We start from the raw sequence: 27,828 nt of genomic DNA on the forward strand, positions 1-27,828 counted from the left end.
AGTGTGGTAAAAAAAAAAAAAAAAAAAAAAAAGCTATCTTAAAGTGTTAGAGACTTTTGTACTTTTCCCCATAACATAAAATAATACTAAATTTTACATCTTTATATGATTACATACTTGATAACATCATTATATTTCCTACTTTGTATTCACAGATGAAATACTTAATTTTATCCCTGATGAATGATATTATTAATAAGATTTTCTTCTATAATAAATGAAACTTACTGGACTCCAGTTGTGCATGTGTGCTATCAGGTATTCTAGGTATATCTCTGAAAAGATAGAAAAAAGAAAACAAGAAATTGTTGAAACAACACAACTGCTGTTTTGACCATTATCAAGCTATATTATAATGGGACAGTATAGAATGAACAAAACTGCATATGATAGCAGCATTACATAAATAAGAAAAACAAAACATAGTCCTATATTACTAATAAAAGTATTCTTGGTTAATACCAAATACTTTAAAAAATTTAAATTGATGTAGCAGAAAGAAAGAAGGAACTCCTACCGTTTGTGACAACATGGATGGAACTAGAGAGAATTATGCTTAGCGAAATAAGCCAGGCAATGAAAGACAAATACCATATGATATCTCCTAATACAGGGAACTAATGAACAACACAAACAAATGAGCAAAATTGAACCAGAGGCATGTAAACAAGGAGCAGACTAACAATGATAAGAGGGGAGAGGGAAGGGAGAGAGGGGGTAAGAAGGGGAAGGGTCTAGTCAAAAAACATGTATAAATGACCCATGGACATGGATAATGGGGTGCGGATTGACTGTGAGAGAAGGGGTGGGCAGGGTGGAGGAAGCAATGGGGAAAAAAGTGGGACAACTGTAATAGAAAAACAAACAGAAAACAATTTTTAGTGGGAAAAAAATAAAAAATGAAATCAAAATAAATAAATAAATGAGCCAGCAAATCCCCCGCCCAAAAAATATTTCACTTGTAGCAAAGTGAACAAAAGGAAGTATAAAGCATGGAAATACAATTTTAGTAAATATTAGAATGACAAGGATTTTCCTTCACACTGTATATTTTTCTCCCTACCTGATCCCTTCAGAATTTAGCATTCTGAAGAAGTAATGACATACTGTTCTTTGCATAAAACTAATAAAACAAGTTGTTAATAGAGGTTTTGTTAACAAGACCTTGACATGACTTTGCCATGCCTAAAGGGGGCATACCTGGGATCTGGTTGGTACCAAAAAGCCCTGAGGAACTGAGATTGACTTTCAAAGGTAATAAAAGCCCACGAGATAAAAGGCCTGGTACCTTGGTGGGTTGCGCGGTTCATGGCAATCTTTCCAGGGAAGGAACGAAGGTTGCTTTCCTGAAAGATGCCTAGAAGGGACCTTAAGGCACAATGGAAAACCTGAAGGACTGGGAAAAGACAGGTGTTTACAGGCAAGGCTGAATGGCAGGTGTGTGGCTCAGCTTCTGTGCTCTGAAGTGCAGACTGAAAGTCACCCTAAAGGTTCCTTGTATAAATTCCAGCAAAGCAGACTTAAAGATCATATGTGATCATTTGCTGCTCTTGTTGTGTTTATGCAAATGAACAGGATAAATTTAAACCAGACTTAATGTATTCCCTTTAATGACAAGGAGGGTAATCTGAAGGAGAAAAATCATGATTCAAGGAAAATCACAATGCTCAGTGGTAGACTATAAAATAGTGCAGTTAACTGTCTTTAAAGTTTCTTTTCATTTAAAGTTTGTTTTCATTTGAAAGTTAAACTAGGTCTGTGACATCACCAAAGATGCTTAATTTACAGGCAAGAAGAATGTCAAATGTCTTGCAACTGGATGTCTTCCCAATAAGATAGTTTCGCAGATTTAGAGACTGGTTTGTGGGTTATGTTGCATAAATTAGCATGTGTTTTCTGTTTTCAAAGGGCATAAGCCTATGATCTCATTTCCTGAGTGACTGTCTGCACATATAGGCCTCACTTAATCCTGTCTGCATCGCTGCTTCCTGAGACTCAATGGTTTGGTTGAACTAAGTGGCTGGGTTGGTAAAGTATGGGGTGGTCTGTGGGCTTTACTTTAAAACTGTTTTCTCTTTTCTGTCCTAATGACTTGGACAGAAAGGCCCCAGAGGTCTGAGAAGGGGGAAACATAAAATATTCCCCTCAGCCTAAACTAAGTATAGTGGACAAAAGGACCTTGAACAGGTGTGACGTGTCTTGCACACTTTCCTCCAAAGAAGCCTTTCCCCCCCCCTAATGTGTGCCATTGAAAAATGAATCTCTGTCTTTTTTCATTTAGTAGTTATGGTTTCAATGATGCCTTTTATCCCTTTTGCCAAATCTGTTACCTCCAGAATACAAGGATGCCAGCTTGCTAAACTGAGCATGCCAATGTCCGGGGACAGCCAGGTGACCTGGAATCTGCAAGATCCTTCCCCATGTGGGAAGGCCACCCTCCCCTCCACACCCCCACTCTTATTAGGGATTTCTAGACCCACGGGTAGGTAGGACGATGATCATGTTCAGCTTGAAGCAGCTAGAAGAGCAAGAGACTTTTGCCTATTGTCCTTTATAAAATTATAAAGGCTCTTAAGTCTAAGAAGGGGGAATTGTACAGAGTGGGGGTCTGCCCCCCAAAAATAATAATAATAATAAATTTTTTAAAATTTAAATTAATACATATTTATAGAAGATTTGTAAAAACATAAACTTTATTTTCTATATGCCTCACTATACAATTGTCCATTCTAAAAAATTCCTACATTCAATAAGTTTTATAGATATGTTATAATTCTAGCTCACTCTCTATTTTCACTTGCTATTGTTCTAAATCATAGCATTAAAATTCAAATAAAATATCACCAAAACAAAAACTTAATACTTCAAATTTTGTTTGAGATTTTTAAAAATGTAATAACTCCACTGAGAAAAATGCAAATGTATAAATTTTTTATTGGGACTAACAAAATTACTTTGTAACTGTATTTACACCAAAACTATGTACATTTTGTTTGAGATTTACCAAAAGGGATAGATATTAATGTTTAAGATCATTCAGAAAATTATATAAAAGAATATTTAAGACATTAAGCAAAAATGTTTAGTGTCTTTTAATATGATTAAATACACTAACTGAGTAATACACTAAGCTGATACAGTACAATTTTACTGTAATACCTGAAGAGACAAAATGAAAAACAGATACAATTTCATGTGGCAGATTCATGATTCTGGAAAGGAACATTTCAAAAACTAAGTCACCAACATAAGTCATTTTCTACAGCATAAATAGGGAACAAAATAATATAACCCATCATTTCCTAAATGAGTGAAAACTAGGCATTATATTCTACAATTAAAAATAATTTCTACAGCCTCCACCCTAGAATGCTGTTACTACAATAATTCACTGTCAGTTTACAATGTTTAATTGCTTTTTCTAATTTTAGGTATATCTTTTACATTGGCTTAGACTATAGGCTTCTATAGAGGAAATACAACTATGATATTTAAAGAGTAATTCTCATAATAGAGGTGCAAAGGACTATACTTATTGCCAACTTTTAGAAATTGTCAATTTAATCTATAGCTGAAAAATTATAAAAACAGAAGAGTATTTGGCATTTGCTTATTTTTTAAAAATTGTTTCTTTAAAGATATTATGCTTTTTCTTAAATTGTTCCCTCTAGCTGGAAATAATATGTCCTTAAGCCCTCTCTTTCCTACGTTGATATCTCCATTTGGAAAAAATACATAAAATCAATAGAATATAGTTGGTCTTCATTTTTTAATATAAAAGACCACAGTTAATGAAATTTCCTTTAATAGTAATTGTTACTACGGCCCCTTCTACTAATGACATTAGCCATCTAAGCTACTAAGAAAACAAAAATAATAAACAGGTAAATATTTCTTTTTTATAATTAACTGTATAATTAGATAAAGAGATGTCATAATTTTTGGTGAGGTGTTTTTAGTAAAGAAAAAAAAAGTCCTCAAAATACTTTATTTTTATAACAGAATCAGACACTTTTGGATTGCACATCACAAATTGTTTAATAGTAGAACATGTGGGAAGTATTCAAACCAACTCACCCAATAGGCCTTGAAACAACAAGCTCCACCTGTGGTTCAGGTTTGGATTCCAGAATGATGTTATATACTTCTTCAAATGTGGCTCCTTGCAATAGCCTTCCATTCCATTCTAACACTTCATCACCTATTGTGTGTGTCAGTAATGATAATCTTAGAAAGAAAATCTAATGCCATAAAATACTCTATAAACAAAGCAATTTTAAGCTGCAATGAACTCCATAGAATAAAATCACCACATGAAATAAGAAGCATACTGAGAACAGCTCCAGTGGCATAAAATCTGATGACAAGGATAATTAGTATATTTCACCCAAAAAGTAAGGGTCAGAAAAGAAATTACATGAAAGCTATTGCTATGATTTCCAGGATTTTCTCAGTGGTGTCTTGTCCATGAATAGTTGTTAGTTCTTCTTCTTGTGAAGGGGAACAAATTCAGGAGTAATCTATGTCAAATTCTTGGTGATATAGATATTCTAATTCTAACAAAAATTTTAATTCACTTTAATTCTAGAAACTATCTAGTTGCCACTTTGTAGATTTCATTACTCTGCATTCTAGTTTTCTCAAAATACATTTGGCTGAGCACCTTGTTTTAAACAGTCTTATAAAGAGCTTTATATTTAGCATCTTAGGGTCTCTCCTATCCAAAGAGATAAGAAGTGACACATTTAGGAAATATGTATGTATCCATGAAGTTTGTTTCCCAAACTATGTTGGAATTTTTCAAAAGACAAGCTTATAGGAAACAAAATGGGTTAATACTAGATACATAGTGGGAATATTCATAAGAAAAAATCAGTAATTACAAAAATCTTTCTCTTCGATGTGACTCAAGAAATAATAATACAACTTTTCATTAATGAATAAATTTAACTTAAGTGAAATTAGCTCTTTGTTACTGGTCAAATCACTTCTAAATCAGGATAACTTTTTCATAACTACTTGAGTTTAAGAGTTTAAATATAAATAACCAAAGATAGAAACCTACCTGGTCTAAGATGTCCTACAGTATCAGCTAAACTTCCTTTTTTTACTTTGGTAATAAATGCACAGAGCCGACCTGATTCAGTCATCTTACCTCCTACAACCTGTTTAAAAGAGGAAGGTTTTAAGAGACATATTGTTCTAATGAACCTGGTTGAAGATTCAAGTGAAAAATAACTATAACTTACAGCTTTAGAAACTATAATTTACTATACTAAAAATATTTTTAAGTATCATAGTGTTGTTATTAGGAACTGAGCATATGTCCCAATAGTAAGCTTTTTACATATTCCAAATGTTTTACATTTTAATCCAATATTTTTTGAAAATGTTGCATGCCTTAGAAACAATAATTTGTAATTCCTTTATTACAGAATTATTAACTTCTGTCATTCCTTAAAACATGCTATTTCAGTACTCTGTAATTAACATATTTAGTTAGATTTCAAATTTCACAATAATATAAATACTTGTTACTTTCACTATTATGATATTCTACAAAAATTTCATTAGTAATCTTTTAGGCATATTGATAATGTGCATGATGATAATATATTTCTTCTGAGAAAATTACAAAAGTTACTTAATTATGTCAGAATTAATGCAAACTTCTGACCATTTGCATGTCAGTTTTTTTTAATTTTATGTTTCAATTAATGTACAGGTTGAGGCAAAAGTCGGTTTACAGTTGTCCAATGTGAAATAATACAATAATTGATAAATAATAATACAAGAGTAAACTCTTGTGTTTTATGTACTCACAACTGTGAACTTACTCTGCCCTCCCTGTATATCCTTCAGAAAAAAACAAACATTACCAATAATGCTATGAAACCATAGTCATACCTGTAAGAGTAGCCTCTTACAAAATTAATGTTTTGATTGTCATCAACTGCCATTCAGTCAATATATCTGCTTTATAGCAAGCTAAGCAAACAATAGTAACTAACTTCATTGACTAAAATAGTTCTTTTCCTCTTATAAATTGAGTGAAAGATATCCAAATTAAAAAGCCATTTATTAGTCTTATTCCATGTATTTATTCCCAAACTGCCATGAATTAAACTCAGGTGCAGTTCAGCTAATACTAATTATTCCAAAATTTATTCTAAAAATTAAATATATAGGTATTCTGGATTTATATCCCTATGTTAATTTTTAAAAACATCTTTTTTTTTACTTGATAAAATTTAATATTAATATTACTGACTATAATTATTACTGAAACCGTATAATGTGTCAGGCACTGCACATGGACTGAATATTTATAATTGCTTTATTTAACCTGCTTATAACAATTCAGTAAGCATTATCTCCATTGTACAGATGAGGAGTCTTAAGCTAAAAGAACTTTAGCTGACCAATGGTATGTACCTAGTAATTGCTGTAACTAGAAATCAAGCCAGACTTCCTAACTTCCATACTACACTGCTCTCATTCTATACTGGGGAGATCTATGTTTAAATCCCACCTTCATTACCGTTTTGTGACCACGGGCAAGTTACAACAATTCTCTAAACTTATTTTTTATCTGTTGTGAGTGTTAAACAAAATGAAGGATGTAAAATGCTCAGATGAGTGCCAGCCACGTATCAGTCACCCAATAAATTGTAAGTTGCCCAATTCCACTTACACCCAAAATTTTCTAGTATCTCTCAAAGAAAATTTCTATAGCAATGGTTTAACTCAAAAATACTTCCTCCTTTTTCATTCCATTTTTAATTCACCAAACAAACAAACACCAAGCAAACAAAACTCTACTTGGTATAATTACCAAATAAATTGTTTGGTATTTTACAGTGAAGTATAAATTAATATTTATATTAAATCTCTTAACATAAGTATTTTTCAGTTCCAGTCTTCAAACAGTATTCTCTCTCATGTACACACACACACACAGAAATAGACACACATATTTTGTTACACTAACAAAAATTATATTCCTATATGACACAAATATTACATTTCTCAAGTCTACATATTTAGCAATTCAATAACACTGTATAGGTAAAATAAGCTTGAACACTATATTTAGGAATAAAGTATATAACTTTTTATAATTGCCAAAATTATATATTTGAGTTTTATTGTAGACCAATGGCAACTTCTTAAATGACATTTGGAAAATAAGAAATAGATAATGAGGGCCAATATTTGGGAATTCTTGAAAATGGAAAGAAAATTCACTAAATTAGTATAGGTAGAAAGAGTAATAATATTTTTTGCTTTTCTGATAAATCTGTAAAGAAGTATACATCCAAAAGCTTATATATTTCATTACATACCTTCAAGCCAAGCATTGCTCCTGAATCTCGAGGTACACTTCCATCCTTTAGACGTTTATTTAATAAAATACGACCAATTAAACAATCTCCATCTTTAGATGGCTGCCATGTCACAGGGTGCTGACATATTGCATCAAAAAACAAAAATGTTAATGTTCTTTTAAGAAATATGACCCATTACTGTGCAATCTTTCTGATTTTCAGATGTCCAAAGTATTATGATTACACAAACCGGTTGGTATTCTAAACTGTGATAAAAAGGGCTTACTGCATTATCCTTATAACCTCAATTATAATCTCAAGTTTTTTCAAAATCAAATTATTTCAAGTTCTTAATACTGACACAATACTGAAGTTATATACTATATAGTTCTACAAAATCTGTGATATCTTGAAAATAGATTCAAACTCTAATTTAATTACATACATGCTGAAGATTAATAAATTCATGAGTAGAAAAGATAAACTCACTTAAAAATGAAAATATAATCTTCAAACACTTTTGGAAGGCTTTGATAGATCTTATTACAATAAAAGTTAAAAGGTCCATTAAATAAAACACAAAATTCAAACATATCAGGGCTTTCTTGAAGTAGACTTCTCAATTAAAATTACAAAAAATACACAAGCCCCAGTAAGTTTCTAAGTGATTCTGTAAGAAATAGGCCTAATTCAAAGGTGAGGATAGATTACATTTCTCATTTTTTAGATGTTCATTGATTCTTTCAGATCTTTGATCTATTTAGTAAATTAATTTTATTAGATATTTCAATGGTATCTGTTGTTAATAACCTTGGAAATATTAGGAGTTTATCTCTTTCTAAGGGCAGACCACGCCCTTTATACATCACAACACCATTCCATTATGAATTACAAGTCAAATAGCAAAGTAAATGATTTGTGTAATCACAGTTTCACAGTTATTTTAAAGTAACATGCATATCTTCATGCAAAATTTATCAGGCAAAAGACAAGTTTCAGTCAATCACATCTATATGGTAATAAGATTTCAAGTCTCACTATGCTAAGCGCAAAAATAATAAATACAAAAGCAGATGGCAATGGTTCTAATTAATTAATGCTACATTGAAATGCTATGACAATAAAACAAAAAAGCAAAATGACAGTGAAAGGGAAAAAAGAAAAACAACTTTTTCTGTGCAAACAGACCCAATTATCTCCCTTTTGCCTGGGATTCAAACTATTAATTATTTAATTTTCATCCCAAGGAAAATATATACAAGCAATCGAATAAGCCAATCCAAAATATTCTTTGTATTTGTTGTTTTATAATAACATTACAAAATTATCTCATGCGACAATAGACAAAGCATTCCTTTGTTCCTAATTTTTATTTCATTTACTTAGATTTTGGTATGCCGTCAAACAACAAAAACAGCAAAGCCAGCGAGAAAGATTTTGATTTGTTTGTTTTGGTTTTGTTTTTCTTTTCTGCACCTTAAGAAATGCTACATTGACCCTTGCAATGCCCTGTCCTTTTATTACGTTCTGTTTGAATGAGTGACAGAGAGCAAACGAAGACCAAATGAGCAGGTTAAAAGGCAGGCTCCACAATCTCAGTACCTTATCACTATGGCTATGCTCCTCGTTAAGGGTTGTGCTACTACAGGTATCTACCCCAGAGTCCTTAATTTGAGGCTCAGACCATTCCAGATCTTCTTCCAAAGAGTGACCACCAAAGTACATCATTTTCTTTTGTCTCTCAGACCTGGTGTTAGAGTCCGACAAAACTGCCTGCTCACTAGTTTTTCTTTTTCCCTTTTGACTGTCCCCTACAGGTGTGGGATAAAAAAAAAAAAATACAAAAAAGAAAACATGCAAAGGTGTAAATAAAAAAGGAAAAGTGAAATGATAACAGAAATTAAGTAGTAAGGCTCCACATGTCTCACCAAAGACATTGGGGATGCCTCACTGCTATGCCAAGACGTATGGTCCAACCAGTTGTAATCCATGTCTCCTGTGAGAGTCAGACAGACAAAAGAGTGCAGTAAAGGAGACGGCGAAAGAAAGGACAGAGAGAGACATTATAAACATTTTAAACTGTGTGATACCGTCTGGTTTCAAGAACTTTGTCTGTAGCACTCACTATACATACCAAGAGAAAGCTTGGATATCAAATGAGTAAAATCTATACAATGCAGAATATAAAGCTTACGATCTCTAGACAGACCCTACGGAACTAAAGTCCTTAAAGAATAGAAGAGGCTAATAATAAACAGAAATTGAAATGAAAAAATTATATATTCTAAAAAAAGAAAAAGGTTATTGGTTATGTCTGTTACTCATGATATATTTTAGACATGCTGGCCTATAGACATGAGTTCTTTTCCAAAGATTAAAGAACATTTTAAAGATTAAAAAGTGGTTTGCCAATAACCACTATAACAAAGAGCCAAGTAATTAAATGTTTCTGGAATGTTCTATAATATGCTTTTTAATGCTGAAACCTCCTAAAACTATTTGGGTGTTAAAAAAAATTGCTTACATACACACAAAAAAATTTTTGTATGAAAGTGACAAAACAGATGCACTAAAAGTCCTATTAGTAAAAATAAAATAAACTGTATTTATAAATTACTTAATATTATTTTGAAGTAATTTTTCAATTTTCGGAAATTGCACTCATAAAAAGTAAATTTTCTTTAAAAATAATATTGTTAGATAATTTGTGTAAATGGCAACTAAGAATGAGTATCTATTTCACAAAATTATATATTCCTTATTTGCCTTACATTGGAAAAAATTCTTTTTAGTTTATGTATATACATATATACCTTTATAACTTTATTTGTACTTTCATTTATTTAAAAACATTTACTAAACCCCTTCCATTTGCTATGCATTATGCTAAGTTCTAGTGTATGGGATAAAACAATGAGATATACAACAGAGTGGTGATGGCAACAGACAAGGTAAGAAAAGAGGAAACTGAGAGGTGTTTTGGTGGTAGAATTAAGTATTAAGAAAGACTGAAGGGTCAAGGATAGCTCCCAGGTTTCTGCTGTTAATAACTAAATGGCAGAAGAAAGACCATTTATGAGCAGGAGATGACTGGAAAAAGAACACTGTATTAAGGAAGGAGTAGGAAGGAATTACTCTATTTCATAGAATCTAAGATGCCAGTAAGTATAAGATTCATAGATATTAAAATAAAAACACGCATTTTAGAATTTATTAAACATGGTGATTAATTTTGGATATGTTGTTTGAAAAACCCAGACCTTATTCAAGTGGGCATATAAGAAATCATTAGTTAAACTATAATAAAGCTTAGAAGGAAGGTCTGAGCTGGAGACATAAATTTGGAATTACTAGCATAAAGGCATAAATAGATAATTTAGAAATAGAGAATAAAGTAAGCTATGGAGAGGACCCAGACTGAATTGTAACATTTAGAGTTTGAGTTGAAAAAGAAGGAGGAGGAGCAAGAGAAGGAGGAAAAGAAGGAAAATGAGGATAAAAGAAAGAAGGAAAAGGAGTAAGAGAGAGGGAGACTAAGAAAAAATACTGACAGATAAAATAAAATGAGGGAGGGAGATGAAAGTCTCAAAACCAAACAGAAGAGAGTTTCCTAAACAAAACAAGAAGAGAAATCAACTATACTGAATGATTTCTACACATCAAAAACAATGAAGAACTGAAAAGTGTGCATTTGATTTGGCAACACAAGATCAAGAAAGATGTTAGGAAAATCACTCTAGATAAAATGATGAAAATTAAAATTAAAGTGAAGTAACTGAAGAGTCAAAGAGAGACAAGAAGTAGAAAAACGTGTATAGATAAATGGTTCATAAAGTAAAATCCCCAAATAGCATAACAGAACATTCATCTCATTGTAGTCCCAGAAGAGAAAGAAAATGGGGCTGAAAAAGTACTTGAAGATATAATAATAACTGAAAAGTTCCCAAATTTGCAAAACATGTAAGCCTACTGATTCAAGAAACTACATAACCCCCCAAACAAGAAATACACAAAAAAATCTATGCCAAGATACATCATAATTAAACTAAAAACCAAAGACAAACTGTTGAAAGCAGCCAGGAAGAAACACACTTTACCCAAAGGATAAAAACATGTCAAATGATAATGGATTTCTCATCAGAGAACTTGAGACCAAAATGAAGTGGCACAGTACTTTTAACTTACTTATACTAAAAGAAATACCCACCCTGATTTCTAAATATAATGAAATGATCTTTCAGAAATGAATGAGCTATAAAGACGTTCTGAGACAAAAGAAAAGTAAGAGAATTTGTCACCAGTGGAACCACCCTAAAAGAATGGCTAAAAGAAGTTCTGGTAACAAAAAGAGGGAACCAGGAAATATACAGAAGGAATAAAGAGCAAGGTAAGTAAAAATATGGTTAAATACAATAGGCTTTCCTTCTCCTCTAAATTATATCTGATATTTGAAGCAAAAACTATACATTGTCTGATGTGCTTTTTGACATATATGGAAGAAATATATTAAACAACTGCATTATAAACAGGAAAAGATAAAATAATTTAAAGTATGTAAGGTTTTTACATTTCACTCTAACTAGTAAGATGTCAATACCAGTAAGATGTGATAAGTTGTGCACATGTAATATATTAGCTAGAGCAACCACTAAAAAAAAAAAAAAAATCCTTGCAAAGAAATACACTCAAAAAGACTACAGATGAATAAAAAAGCAATTCAGAAAAAAGTTCAAATAACCCAGAGCAAGGCAAGGAAAAAAAATGAGGGAACAAATAAAAAACAAAAAAGAACATGGCAAACAAGTGTAGACCAATATCCTTCATAAATATAAGACACAGAAATCCTTAACAAAATATTAACAAATACAATTCAGCAACAGCATGCAAAAAGAATTATACAGGCTGATCATATGGGTTTTTTATTGATGGAATGCAAGAGTGCTTGAAAATTGAAAAATCAATGTAACCTATCATATTCACAAAAGTTACAGGAGAAAAATAACATGATCCTAGTCACTGACACAGAAAAACGTTCACAAAAAACAACAATAAGAAGTTGAGGATAACTTGCTTATGTAAATAAAGAACATCAACCAAAACCTACAGCTAAGATCATACTTAATGGTAAATAGCTAAATACTTTATATGAAGAGAAATTTCACCAAAAAGATACCTTCATTTTTAATAGCTGAAAAGTGGAAACAACCAAAATGTCCTTCAGTGGGACAACAGATCAACAAATTGTGGTATAACCATACCATGGAATACTACTCAGTAATAAAAGGAGGAAAAAAATTATTGATACATAAAACATAGATGGATCTCAAGGGCAATGTGCTGAATAAAAATTTTAAAAATCACAAAAAGTTGCACACTATTAGATTTCATTCATGTAACATTCTCTACATGATAAAATTAGAAATGGAGAATAAATTAATGGTCAGCAGAAGTTGGGAATGGGGAAAGGGTGTTATTATAAAAGTGTGGCATGAGAAAGATCTTTAAGATTCCGGTCAAGATGGCGGCGTAGTAAATGCAGTACTCTATCCTCCAACAACCACATCAAATTTACAACTACACCTCAGAAAAACCATGATGCAGAACTGCCTGCAATCTAGCTGAATAGAAGCCCTACAACTACAAAGTTAAAGAAGAAGCCACATCAAGACTGGTAGGAGGGGTAGAGACACGAGTGGACTGGTCCCACATCCACATGGGGCAGATAAAAACTTGAAGGGATATCTAACCTGTGAAGGTTTCCCCTGAGGAGTGAGAGGTCCCAGTCACACACCGAGTCTCCCCACCCAGGGTTCTAGCGCCAGGAGAAGAAGTCCCCATAACTTGTGACTATAAAAACCAGCAAGAATTGTGGATGAATGAGACAGAGGGCTTCTGAAGTCTCAGGCAGTTCCTCTTAAAGGGCCTGTGCACTGACTTGAACTCACTCCCTCTGACTTCCAATGCTGAAGTAGCACCTTGAAAGGAACCAGGGACATACAGAGAAGAACTGCATTGTCTGGCATCAGGGTGAGATTGGCAATATTCTCCCAGACAGAAGTGCTGGCACCAACTATTGTTCCTTTGCTGAGCCTTCCTCCCACAAAGCCGTAGTGCTGGCAAGCGGGCATCATATCTGAGTCTCCATCAACATGGCTCACACTGTTCACCCTGCGCCACCCAACTTTCAGGCCCACCCAAGCCATTTTGAGAGGCTTGCCCATACAAATGGCCTCTTTTGCCTCATGCTTCAGACTTTCCTAAAAGTTCTCAAAAAAAGGAACATCTGGCATCTGCATACCCTGTACCTCTTGCTAAGTGGCCCCAGGCCTGGCACTTGTGACAGAGGCGCTGGTTCTCAGCTTGGCCTCTCTGGGGCATCGCCAAACCCAGCACATGTAGCAGCTGTCTACAGGCAACCCAAGCAGAACACAGGTAGCATTTAACCTTGCACCTCCAGGGAAGCCCGAAACTGAGTGGACAGTTTCAGACTATGTCACATTACAACCCTACCACCTCCATTGGTGACACACTCGAGGGATGGACTTGGTGAGCACCAAAGCCCCACTGAAGCAAATCCTGCTCCACAGGGTCATCTCCTGCACAGCAGCTCCTCTGCTGTAGTCTCAGCCAGTCCTCAAAGCCAACTGGCCTAGGGGTCAATTCTTCCCAGTGATGTCAAGAGCAATCAAGACTCAACTACAACAGGACAGTGCACACATCCACATGGGGCACACTTGGAGTGTGGAGGCTGTGTCACAGGGCCCTACAGGACACCTACACTATACAAGGCCTCTCTATCAAGTCTAGTAGATATAGAAGCTCTATCTAATACATATAAAGAAACATAAAGAAGCATCCAAAATGCAGAGACAAAAATAACAGGTTCCAAAGGAAAGAGCAGGAGAAATCTCCAGAAAAAGAACTAAATGAAATGGAGACAAGGAAATTACCAGACAGTGTTCAAAACCATGGTTATAAGAATGCTCAAGGAACTTAGTGAAAACTTCAACAGCATGAAAAGGGACATTGAAACCATTATTTTTTTAAAAGCCAGTCAGAAATAAAGGATACACTAACTGAAATAAAGAATAACTTTCAGGGAATCAAGAGTAAAGTAGATGAAGCCAAGAATCAAATCGGCAATTTGGAATAAAAGGAAACAAAAAAACAATCAGAACAGCAAAAAGAAAAAAAAATCCATAAAAATGAAGATAGTGTAGTAAGTCTCTGGGACAATTTCAAGTATACCAATATTCACATCAGAGGGGTGCTGGAGAGAGAAGAGAGGGAGCAAAAAATTGAAAACCTATTTGAAAAAATAATGAAAGAAAACTTCCCTAACTTGGTGAAAGAACACAGCAAAACAATACTAAGAGAAAAGTTCATAGCTTTACAGGCCTATCTCAAAAAAACAAGAAAAAGCTCAAATAAGAAATCTAATTTCACACTTAAAGAAACTTGAAAAAGGACAACAAACAAAGCCCAAAGTGAGTAGAAGGAAAAGAACAATAAGAAGCAGAGCAGAAATAAATGAAATAGTCTTAAAAAATACAAAAGATCAACAAATCCAGAGGTGGTTCTTTGAAAAGATAAACAGGATTGACAAACCTTTTAGCAAATTCATCAAGAAAGAAGAGAGGGTACTCAAATAAATAAAATCATAAATAAAAGAAGTAATAACTGACACAAAAGAAATACAGAGTATCGTAAGAATATATTACTAACAACCATATGCCAACAAATGGACAATCTAGAAAAAAAAGACCAATTCCTAGAAACATACGATCTTCTAAAACTAAATCAGGAAGAATCACAGAATCTGAAAAGACAGATCACAACTAGTGAAACTGAAGCAGTAATTAAAAAAAAAGAGGCCTCTCAGTAGATAAAAGTCCTGAACTGGATGGCTTCAAAGGCTAATTTTACCAAAGTTTCAAGGAAGAACTAACACTTATCCTTCTCAAAATATTCCAAAAATTTCAAGAGAGGGAAAGACTCCCAAGCTCATTTTACAAGGCCAGTATTATCCTAGTTCCAAAACCAGATAAAGACTACAAAGAAAGAAAATTATAGGCCAATAACCCTGTTAAACATACATGGTAAAATCCTCAACAAGGTTGTGGGTTCAATCCCTGGACCAGACCCAAACGATGCTCTGTTAAGGTTCATATGGAAGGCATCCAATTGATGCTTCTCTCTTGGAAGGCATCCAATTGATGCTTCTTTCTCTCACCAATCTTACTCTCTCTCCCTTCCTTTCCCCCTTGCTCTTTCCCTAAAAGCAATGAAAAAAATGTCATTAAGCAAGGATTAAAAAAAAAATTAAAATCCTAAACAAAATATTAGGATACAATGAAAAGATTACACATCATGATCAAGTGAAATTTATTCTGGAAATGCAAGGTTGGTACAATATCTGCAAATCAATAAATGTGATACACCACATAAACAAAATGAAGGCTAAAAACCACATAATTCATATCAACAGATGCAGAAAAATCATCTGATAAAATCCAGCACCCATTTATGATTTAAACACTCAGAAAAATGAGAATAGAGGGGACATACTGCAAGGTAATAAAAGCCATATATGACAAACCCGCAACCAACATCATACTCAATGGACAAAAACTACAAGCATTTATTTCCCTTACATTCAGGAGGCAAGACAGGGATGTTCACTCTCACCACGTTTATCCAACACAGTACTAGAAGTTCTGAGCACAGAGATCATACAAGAAGAAGAAACAAAAGGTGTCCAACTTGGGAAGAAAGAATAAAAGTCATCGTTTGCAGATGACATGATACTGTATGTAGAAAACCTAAAGATTCCACCAAAACCCTACTAGAACTGATAAATAAATTCAGTAAAGTTGCAGGAAGCAAAATAAATATCCAGAAATCAGATGTATTTTTATACACCAATAATGAACTTTCAAAGAGAAAACTAATAAAATAATTATATTTCTTTGGGAAAACATATCTAAAGTTCAAAATTAGAAACATATTTCCTCTTTCCTCAGTAAAATTGGCAGAGTTTTCACACTTCTACTATCTCAAGAATAGGACATGAGATCCAAATTCTAGGTAAATCAAACCCTAGATATCCTTAATTACAAAGCAAAGGTCAGTAGTCCTATGGGAAATAAACTTTTCTTTAAAAATTTCTCAGCATATACACATCAAGATGTGCTGAAATAAAAGGGTGTGTACAATTACCTGTAAAAAAAAAAAATTAACTCGACTTATCTGCTGACACTTTCAAGACATACACTCACTTTTGAATATCTGTACTCGTCGTCGGCAGCCGTCCGTCTCGAGAGACGATGGTGTAGCTTCTTAAGAGTCTATCTGCACCGCTGAGAATGGCTGTGCAGTCCGACTCGGGAGTGACATGGTATCTGTCTCCTCCCGTGTTGAATCGACATCTTGTGATGACGCTGAAGCTACAGAGCCTGGGCAGGGTGATATGGAGGGTCTGCTGTTGCCCATGCAGCAGACCCCCCCTCTCTTCGCAGCTGAAGGGTCCAAGGGAAAGACGGAGTCGATACAGCTTGGCTTCAGGTGCGCCGCAGGAGTTGCCGGTGTTGACTACAACATCAAACCGCCTTAGGGACTCCGGCTCCGGATTTTCTGTCGGGGTTTACTCCCTTAGCCTTTCCCCTGAAGAGGTATGCCGCAAGGCAGCGGAGGTTTTTTGGAGTCAGAGTTTTCCTTCTCTGATGTGCCCTGACTGGAAGATCGAACCAGCGACACTTAGCTCGCAGGCCGACGCTCAATCCACTGAGCTAAACCAGCCAGGGCAGAATATCTGTACTACTTTTTAAAATATAATCATATCTAAAATGTATTTGGGTTGAGGAAACTGTAAAGTATGGCCTTAATATACATTTATTGTAACACAGAATTTTAACATCCTTTTATTCTCTTCCATTTAATTTGTGCTCCTAATATCCTTCATTTTATACATAGTCTAGTTATCATCTTGGTCATTCATTAAAGTTAACAATTTTATAGATTTTTACTATTGTATTCAACATTCCATTATACAGATTAATTATATGTAATTATATATTTCAAGATTTGGACAAGGAGCATTTTAGATTCCTATGAAGTAAACTTCTACTTGTATTTCATTAGATCTTCTGTTAAAAGAATCAACATCAGTCTTGTATTGTAGGAGCCATGCATGAATTTTACTACGTCAGGCTCACTTTAATTGTTCCTGAAAGGATTCTTAGCTAAGCCCTACAAAAAGAGGCAGAAAGGGAGTTCTAGAGAAAATGGGCTCATGAATGGTAATAATTCGGGCTGTCCTGTTTTGAAACACACCTTTCCACATCTCAAATATTTCCTCAAAAAGCCCTTCTCATGGGTATATCCTAGACAGGAAAACAGACAGGCAGAATCTAGGACAAGCAGGAAAAAAGGCAAGCCCAACAGATGCATAATTTTCTTGGATGAGTCAGCTAACATAAATGCAGTCAAATTTAACAGAACAGAGAGCACAGAAAAAAACCCACACCTATATGGTCAATTAATACATGACAAAGGAAACAAAACATAAATGGGGTAAAGACAGTCTATTCAATAAATGGTCCTAGGAAAATTGGACAGATATATGCAAAAAATTGAAACTAGACCACCACCTTACACCGTCGTCGTCGGCAGCCGTCTGTCTCGAGAGACGATGGTGTAGCTTCTTAAGAGTCTATCTGCACGCCGAGAATGGCTGTGCAGTCCAACTCGGGAGTGACACGGTATCTGTCTCCTCCCGTGTTGAATCGACATCTTGTGATGACGCTGGAGTGTCCTCTCCAGTGAAGCTGAAGCTACAGAGCCTGGGCAGGGTGATATGGAGGGTCTGCTGTTGCCCATGCAGCAGACCCCCCCTCTCTTCGCAGCTGAAGGATCCAAGGGAAAGACGGGAGTCAATACAGCTTGGCTTCAGGTGCGCCGCAGGAGTTGCCGGTGTTGACTACAACGTCAAACCGCCTTAGGGACTCCGGCTCCGGATTTTCTGTCGGGGTTTACTCCCTTAGCCTTTCCCCTGAAGAGGTATGCCACAAGGCAGCGGAGGTTTTTTGGAATCAGAGTTTTCCTTCTCTGATGTGCCCTGACTGGAAGATCGAACCAGCGACACTTAGCTCGCAGGCCGACGCTCAATCCACTGAGCCAAACCAGCCAGGTTCACCTTACACCACACACAAGAATAAACTCAAAATGGATTAGAGACTTAAATGTAAGAGCTAAAACCATAAAACTCCTAGAACAAAACATAGGCAGTAAAACTTCTGACATTTCTCTTAGCTATAAGAGACAAGAGAAACAAAATAAAAAAATAAACAAATGGGAGTACACCAAACTAGAAAGTTTTGCAGAGCAAAGGAAACCATCAACAAAATGAAAATACAAGCTACTGGATGGGATAAGATGTTCACCAATGATACATCACATAAGGGGTTAATGTTCAAAATTTATAAAAAACTCAGGCAACTCAACAGCAAGAAAACAAACAATCCAGTTAAAAAATGGGCAGAGGACACAGGCACTTCTCCAAAGACGACACACACAGATGGCCAAAGACATATAAAAAGATGCTCAATGTCATTAATCATCAGAGAAATGCAAATTAAAACTATTTATATTGTAAGAAATCATCTAATACCTGCCAGAATAGCTATCAACAAATCAAACAAGTGTTGTCAAGAAGAAAAGGAAATCCTCGTGCACTGTATACAGATCAGTGCAGCCACCAAGGAAAACAGTATGTAGTTTCCTCAAAAAAGTGAAAAATGGAACTATCTTATGACCCAGTGAATCCACTTCTGCATATAGATCCGATAAAACCCAAACACTAATTCAAAAGAACATACACACCCATAGGTTCATTGCAGTGTTACTTCCAATAGCCATGATTGAGAAGCAATCCAAGTGCCCAATGAATCTTACCATTTGTGACAACATGGATGAACCTACATGGTATAAGGCTAAGTGAAATAAGTCAGTCAGAGAAAGACAAATACCATGTGATTTCACTTACATGTGGAATCTAAAGAACAAAGTAAACAAACAAAATTGAAGCAGACTCACAGATACAGAGAACAAACTAATGGTTGCCAGAGAGGACAGGGGTTGGGAGACTGGGTGAAAAAAGGGTGAAGAGACTAAGAAGTACAAATTGGCAGTTACAAAATAGTCATGGGATATCAAGTATAACATGGGAAATACAGTTAATATTATTGTAACAACTATGTATGGTGCCAGGTGGGTACTGGAAATATCAGAGGGAACACTTTGAAAAGCACATCACTGCACTATCCTGTGCACTATGCTGTGCACCTGAAACTAATACAAAATAATATTGAATATAAACAGTAATAGAAAAATAAAATTTAAATTTAAAAAATGCAGTTAAATTTATAGCACAAGCTGCAATTATGGTGTTAGAAAATGTCTTCATTATTGTTTCATACTATACTACCATAGATTATTAACATTTAATATATTTTAGTTGAATGAAATAAAGAATGAATGAAACAATCAATCAATCTACAGTATACTTCTTGAAATTTTTAATTAGTCTTAGACCCAATTTTTTATCCATTTCAATGCTTTTTTAATTCAAATATAATTGGCTTGTATAGCATTTATAACTATATTAGGGCATTTATTCTGATATGCCTCTTATCATTTAATAACAATATGTTCTTTACGAAGCTTTATATTTTGCTATCGAACATGTTCCATCATCAAATTTTTAATTAAATTTATTGGGATGACATTGAATTTTTAAAGCTGCACAAAATAACAATATCCAGGCATCATCTACTAAATTCTATTAAACAGAAACATCATTTTAAGTTAAAAGTTAACATTTTCTGTATTCTAAACTAACTTCAACAGCTGGTCTATAATTAAATTTTAATTTTAATTTTCCATTCAACTAGCTAAAGCACCCTCTCAAATATCCTACAAACTGAAATCTGGAAGATATTTTTCTTGATGCCTACTTGGTAATTTTCTTGGGTATGAAGTTTCCATTAAAAACAATCCTTTTCCTTTAAGCAAATGCTCAATAGAGTGTTTCATTCATAATTAACAAGAAAATACGTTTTGCAAAGAGAATGAATTACCATCATAAACATTTTATATGCTTCTTTTCATAAGGAAACAAAAAAATCTCCTTTATTCCCACTTATAAATCTACCTTCTGGTTATGCACTTTACAAGTCAACTTTGAGTTAGTTTAGCTTCTTAATCACCTTACATTTATGTTACATAATTTCAAGTCTGAAATCAGCTTTATAATACACATTTGCAACTCGCTTTTTCTGTGTATGAAAAGTATCCTAGTTTTTAAAAGATATGATGAAATAATTTCATAATGTTGCCTAATACAGCAACAGAGTAATTACTTAAATCCATGTAAATTTGATGAAATTAAGTTTTTATTCCATAGTTAAGCTCTAAGACTCATGCGACAATTAGAATATTTAGCGTAAAATTATTTTACCAATAAATGGAGTAAATAAACAAAAAATAATCAATCTCTGACATCTAAAAATTTTACTTGAGAATGTCTTAGTAATAAAATAGCTATTTAAAAATTTTTAAATATTCCATTATAAAATTTTTTAGTTCACCTGGTTCAGAATTCTTATATGTGAGATTGATCTCAAATACCATCATCAACATTTTCCTCAAATTTCTGAAGTATATTGTCTATCACTTCAACAGCCAATTTTCTTTATAACATATATAGCAAATTAATAAAAATTATAAGAATCTTGAAATTATACTAGGAGGTAAATTTCACTGTTAATACATACACCTAAATGCAGACATATATACAGCTAATACCTCTCGGGTTTATTTTTTAATACTTAAGACATATGCTTTTATCTGGAAGTTTGCAATCTATCTTCTCTTCTTCCTATTTTGTCTCTGTCTTCCAAATTGCTCCACCTTCACACCTCTATTCACCCTCTTTCAAAAATAAGTACAAGGAAACAGTGTATTGTGCTACTTTCAAGAGTCTAATTGAATCAAACATTTCACAATTTATATAACCTATGAAACTGCCATGCACGTATATTCTTGCATTGACTATCCCAGCGTTCCAAGATTTTACAGAAAAGAAAAAGAAATCTGCAACTACAAAGTAAAATCAGTCTGATGAGGACCTGAGAGATAGGGGAAACTAAAATGCTCCACAATTGATCTTTAAAAAGATCAAACTAGGTATGTTTTGTGCAATTGGGCAAAACTGTTTGGCAACGTGATTGTGTAACGGAAGTGAAAAACTGTGGTGCACTATAATATTAACATTAAAATACATTAAATTAGAAAAAGTATAATGCCTACAATACATCAATTAGCCACTGAACATCATCTCTAGACCTTTTTCCAGGTATAGAAGAAAACGGGGAAGGCAGGGAACACTAGTATCAAGTGAGTCACAAAATCCTAATAGAGTAGCTTTAAACATTTTTGGCCATGATCCACAGTAAGAAATATACGTATATCTACTTTGTGAGCCTATACAATACACACACAACACTAAAAAATATGTTTCACAGATTCATTACCCTTACTCGGTACACTTCACTCTGATGTTTTCTACTCCATCCTATTCCAGTCTCCCTCTTTTTGTTAAATAGGGTTATGACTCTCAGTTGGTTCTAAAAGTGAGGAGGGAAGGAGGGTAAATGGAGGGAGTAGAGATGGAAGGTGGGGGAGTAGCTATGGGGGACTTTGTCCAACAGTGGGTATTTGGCAATGTCTAGAGATATTTTGAGTTGTCACAACTGGGGATGGAGATGCTACTGCCATCTAGTGGGTAGAGGTCATGGATGCTGCTAAACACCTTAAAATACACAAGACAGCTCCACAAAACAATCCAGCCCCAAATGTCGATAGTGCCAAGACTGAGAAACTTGCTCTGGATTATTTAACAAAATGATATTACATAAAACTGTAAAGTCAATGGTAATTATTAAAGCTTATGAAAAAATATATTTAGGACTTTGATAGCCATGTCCGGCATTTACATTTGGAGGTACTGTGACATCAGTAATCTAAGATATCTCATTCCATAATACAAAGATAAAAAAACAAAGAAGATAAGTTGCAATTTGGGGAAGTGGTTCATATAGCATGGTGGTAAGCAAACTCTATCATAATGAGTTAAGAAATAAGTGTTATGAAGCATACAAATCACTATTAGAGACTATTCTAGTCTCTAAACAGGTACTTCTCACTTCATATTACTATTGGGGATGATATCAAACAGGAAAAAGTTATTTTATATATATTTCTTCTTCCTAAGCTGAATTCAATTATGATTTTCTACTGGAAATACATGTTGGCAAGAAACCATACTCTGTGGAACAAATTATTACATAGATGAAAAGGAGGACTATTCCTGAAAGTATTTACTAAGAGTTCAAGTTAAGGAATAATACAGACATGTGTGACCTATAGTTTCTTTCCATATTTGATAAATGTTTTTGTTCTGCTAAATAGTATCACAAAGGATTTTAATTTAACTCATATATAGCGTTTTATTTATGTGAGATGTTTATAATTGTACTTCAAAATCCTGAAACAATGTGTAAGAAGACCTTAGGAGGATACCATATATAAAAAGGTTTCAAATATTAGATTGAAGCATTTGTCTTTTTTTTGGTGGGTGGGTGGGTCTTTATATCTTTATGTGGTAAAAGTGGAGGCATTACTTTAGCAAATAATAGAAGTATGTAACAGAATCTAAACCAAACCATTAAGAATAACAAAACTATCTTTTTTTTACCTTTTATAATACAATCAGGCAAATATTGAAAATTATCAAACTGAAGATTATTAAATATACTTAAAAGAGTATTGCAGCTTCTGGGAAATATTTATATGTTCTATGACAAAATTAAGATCTACAGTTTTCTTTACAGAACTTTACATTTTAACAAGCACAAGTTTCTTATTATTTATAACTTAAATGCAACTTGTGTAAAATGAGACTCTAACTTGACTTTTTTCCCCACTCTATATGCATTTTCCTCAAGCCCATGTATTGAATAAATTTTTTATTACCCTTTGGCTTGTGGTGATTTCTATGTTTTTATCACTTATTTGCTGTAATACGCCACTTTGGCAAAAGGATTGTTTTGAGATGAAAGCAACTGAGGAGAAGCAGATACAAAAAGTTCCCTGCCTTCTCCCTATTTGCCTCAAAGCAGGACATGTATTTGTAAAGGCGATCCCCTCTCTTCTCTGTCAGGAGTACAGAAGTTAACCACTGTAGAGAACTCTTGACCCTTACCAAAGCACCTAAGGGGACTACATAACAAAACTTGCTAAAACTAGCCCCTATCTTCCATAGTTTCCCACAATTTGCCACCCCTAGAAGCTCAAATTTGTCTTGTCCCCTCTAAAAATGTGTTGTTTTTTTGTTATATAAGCTCAAATTCTAACCACAAGTTTTAGTGTCTCTTGGCTGAGTGTTCTCATATGTATATGCAATGCATATGAAAATAAATTTGTTTTTCTCATAATAATCTGTCTTTTGTCAGTCTAACTTATAAGACCAAGCCAATGAATTTAAAAGGCATAGAAGAGTTAAGTTTTTCCACTTCTTACATCTTCCAGTATAACTTTAGAAATAGGATACTTCAATGAACCAATTAAGATTATGATTAAAATATTATTAACCTCTAGAGATGATCTGAAAGGAACATGTATCTTCATGATATTTGGTCTTCCTAGTTAGGAACATGAAGTAAATGTAGCTTTCTTCATGGAACTCCCCTCATTTCTTATTATTTATTTTTAAATCACATTTTGTGTTTTAGTTCAGAATGGAAATTGCCTCTCATTTGTAATTCCTAATTATTTTTCATACACTATAAAATAATTCTATATTAATTTCATATGCATCCACCTTCTCAAATCCCTTTACTGATTTCTGTTCATTTTTACATACAAGAAGTTAATTATTCCTCTAATAGTATCAGATAATTGTGTATGGGGCAGGGGTGAGTGGTAAAAGGGATTAATGTTAGATACTCACCTATCTGGTGTATTTTGGCATACACCAAAATAAGTTATGGAAAGATTAAGAAGTTAAAGGTTAAAAAACAATAATAAAATCATGAGGAAATACACACTTAAATATTTAATTGACTTGGGAATGAATAAAGAGTTTCTGGCGATAAAAGGATAAAAAAAAATCATCAAAGAATGCAAAGGCTTAGCTATATTAAGTTCGATATTTCCAAATGACCAAGCAAAATTAGTAGGTAAACATCAAAATGGGAAATACATTTGGAACAGATGACAGTTAAATGGGTAAAAATTCTAACCACATAAAAAGCTCTTAAAAATCAGTAAGACAAAAACTAATTAATACCCAACAGGAACATGGGCAGAAGAAACAAATGGAATAGATAATTCATAGAAGATATCAAACACCAATTTACATACAAAATATTCAACTTCACAATCAAATTTAAATTAAAATGACAAAGAGATAGTATTTTGTGTGTGCGTGTGGTCTATTCAAAAGGCAAAGATTTGGTGCATCTAGCCCCAAAGCTCGAGCTTCTTTGCTTGATGAAAGCATATGACAGGGGTATGGAGTATTATAACCTTTTTGGAAAGCAGGCTGGTAATCTGAATTAAAAGCTTTTAAAAATCACAGCACAAATAGGTGTGAAAAATCAGAGATAAAGGCAAAAAATTATGTAATAAAAATGATCATTATAATACCATTCGTAATAACAAGTGGAAGCAACTGCAACATAAGTGCAGCCATTTAAAATGTATTTCTGAAAACTAGCTAATGGCTTGGAAAAGTCTAATGACATGATGATACCAATTTAAAAAAAACAGAACACATGCATAGGAAAAAGGAAAAAAATACAACAAAATGTTAATAATGGTTATATTTGGAGAAAAGTTTATGGATAGCTTATGATGGGTTGGCCAAAAAGTCCATTTAGGTTTTTACATAAAATAAGACACTTTTTTCATTTTCACCAATAACTTCATTGATTTTGATATTTTGAGTTGGCTATCTCTTGCTATTGTCTTCTAGTGGGCAGAGGCCAAGGGTGCTGCTAAACACCTTCCAATGCATCAGACAGTCCTACAGCACAGAATTATTTGGCCAAAGTGTCAATAGTATCAAGAAACTTTGCAAACAACTTTTGACATGTTCTATCGGTCACAGCACCTTCTCCATACACTGCACAAATCTATTTTTTTGCATTTCAGTTGTGTTCTCACCTTTCTTGAAATAATAAGGCATAATATGCCAAAAATGTTGCTTTTTTCTTCCATCTTCAATATTTAAAATAGCTACACAAAAATTCACCAAGTTTGACAAGTTTTTCTTAACGCACGATGATATGACAGCTGTCACAATACAATCTCACAAAATTGTTTTGAATGAAGTTAAAGACAACTAAGCACTACTAGAGCCTTTGTACAGAAAAACTAAACAAATATTTGGCCAACCCAGTATTTCATTCTTTACAGTTGGAGTTTTTCCAATGTTCTATAGTACACAAAGTTATTTTTAAAATGAAAAACAAAAAAAATGATATAACTACTAAGTTTTTTAAAAATACACCATCAAGTGGTGCAAGGAATTTTTCAGAAACAAAGCAAAAGACAATTTTAAAAATCAACAGGTAGAGGATGTTCACTTTTTATAACTTGAAATTTTCTTCATATAATCCATACCATTAAAATGCTTAAAGGTAGTAAGTAATATCTAACTTTTCAATGTTCACTCAGAAATACAACCTAAAACAAAAAAACCCTTCACTCAATCAACTGCAGGGAATTGTGTGATGAGAATAGAGCGGCTTACCTTTTTCACTTACACTCTCGCTTTCAATCTCAACATCATCACAACTTGTGTATTCAGGTGTGGAAGCTAATTCCTCCTCTGAACTGCTCAATGAAACCTGGCGCATTTTACCTCCTTTCTTTGATTTATGAGGCTTGGGTGGTGGAGGTCTCACTGACTCTGACTGATCGGAACTGAGAGAATCATTCCTTAACATGGTTTCCATTTTTTCCCGTTTTGTTTTCCTCACAGCAGAACTAGGATCTAAGTGGTGTTGTTTCCTTAGGGAGTCAGTACGCCTCATGTCGGGTCTATCAATGGGTATTGGACTCCTCCGGGGGGTTGGAGGACTATGGTTTGTGGTCCTTTGTGGGTAAGAACTTGGTCCCTGAGCCTCTCGAGTTCTTTCCATTGAGTAAGATCGCTGATTTTCCATGGCAGCTCTACGTTCAGATATAGATCTTTGCCTTGACGGCCGTTCCATCCTTAGCATAGAAATCCTGGAATCTTCCATTTCAGCATTTGCCAAAGAAACATCACTATGTCTTCTCTCATGCCGTGCTCTGGACACTTCAGCATGAATACGCATTTGTTCTTCATAGGGCTGTGGCTTTACGGGATAACGGGCCAAATTTGGATCACTTCGATAGCGTGCCTGGTATTCCTCCTCTCTCCTTTGTCTTTCATATTCATCTCTGCTCTCCACATCCTCATCATCTACAATATATTCTTTGGAATGCTTATGGCTTCTCCTATTGGAGTCCCTATAATTTATATGATCAGATTCTTCATAAAACTGAGGTTCACGTTGAGACCGCCTATCAGCATAATCTGATGGAGATCTAGGCATTGCGCTATCTGAAGTAGCATACTGTGAATATTCCTCTCTTTCTTCCCTTTGGTCGTATCTTCTCTTCTGATCTCTGGACACTGATGGACTTCTATTCCTAAGTAATCAAAGAAAAGAAATTGTGAGAAGATCAACATTTAAATAATCTTACATTTTATTGATTCACTGGCAGGTTGATGAATAAATTCAAATGGCTCTTTTGCTTCATTTTTTAAAATTTCATTTTAAAGTTATGCTAAAACAAAAGTCTTACTTATATTCATTCTATTTATTTATAATAGTTCAAATTGGAAATTTAAAAGGTACTTTTGATGTGGTTATTAAATGCCTGGTACACTGTATATGAAATATACTTATGTCCTGAAACTACATAACCATCACATTTTACTGCTATAAACAGAGTTCATTCTAATTTCCTTGCTTGGATCCCAACTTCAGCTATCTCCTAACTGTTATTCAGAAGCTATAAAAAATTCCTCCTCCTATTCTTTCTATTTTTGACACATTTCTGAAAGTTCCTTGAAAACATAATGAAGCCAAACTAACTTGGCTCAAGAGTTGAATACTTTCTGACTCAAGCTAAGTGTTGGCTCTTAAAAATCAGTTTTCATTCATCCACCTCTGTAAATCACTCCTAGCATTGATGCATCTAAGTCTTCATCTTACTGTCATTTCTCCAACCCTTCCTTACTGCTCTAACTTGACATAAGCACCTTAAGTAAACACCAACAACAACGATTTATTCATCACAAAACCCCTAGAAATCAGAAAGGACTGCTATTCTTATTCCATCTTCA

At 34.0% G+C, this 27,828-nt stretch overlaps 1 protein-coding gene across 9 annotated transcripts in view; it reads right to left on the bottom strand.

The window, feature by feature from the left end:
- RIMS2 (regulating synaptic membrane exocytosis 2) overlaps nt 1–27,828 on the bottom strand; it is a 426,764-nt gene that overhangs the window by 200,221 nt on the left and 198,715 nt on the right. For 6 of the 9 annotated variants that reach the window (XM_090283467.1, XM_090283466.1, XM_090283464.1 and 3 more), the window contains 6 exons: nt 26,203–27,128; nt 9,257–9,324; nt 7,347–7,466; nt 5,066–5,165; nt 4,078–4,201; nt 229–275 (listed from right to left, as the gene is read on the bottom strand). In XM_090283467.1, coding sequence (XP_090139593.1) covers nt 229–275; nt 4,078–4,201; nt 5,066–5,165; nt 7,347–7,466; nt 9,257–9,324; nt 26,203–27,128 — 1,385 coding nt within the window. Of the gene's footprint in view, nt 1–228; nt 276–4,077; nt 4,202–5,065; nt 5,166–7,346; nt 7,467–8,930; nt 9,140–9,256; nt 9,325–26,202; nt 27,129–27,828 lie in introns of all 9 variants that reach the window. The other 3 variants (XM_090283463.1, XM_090283465.1, XM_090283461.1) reach the window with 1 other exon arrangement.

Source organism: Furipterus horrens, unplaced genomic scaffold (assembly GCF_987537825.1).
Source record: "Furipterus horrens unplaced genomic scaffold, mFurHor1.1.pri manual_scaffold_7, whole genome shotgun sequence".
NCBI lineage: Eukaryota > Metazoa > Chordata > Mammalia > Chiroptera > Furipteridae > Furipterus > Furipterus horrens.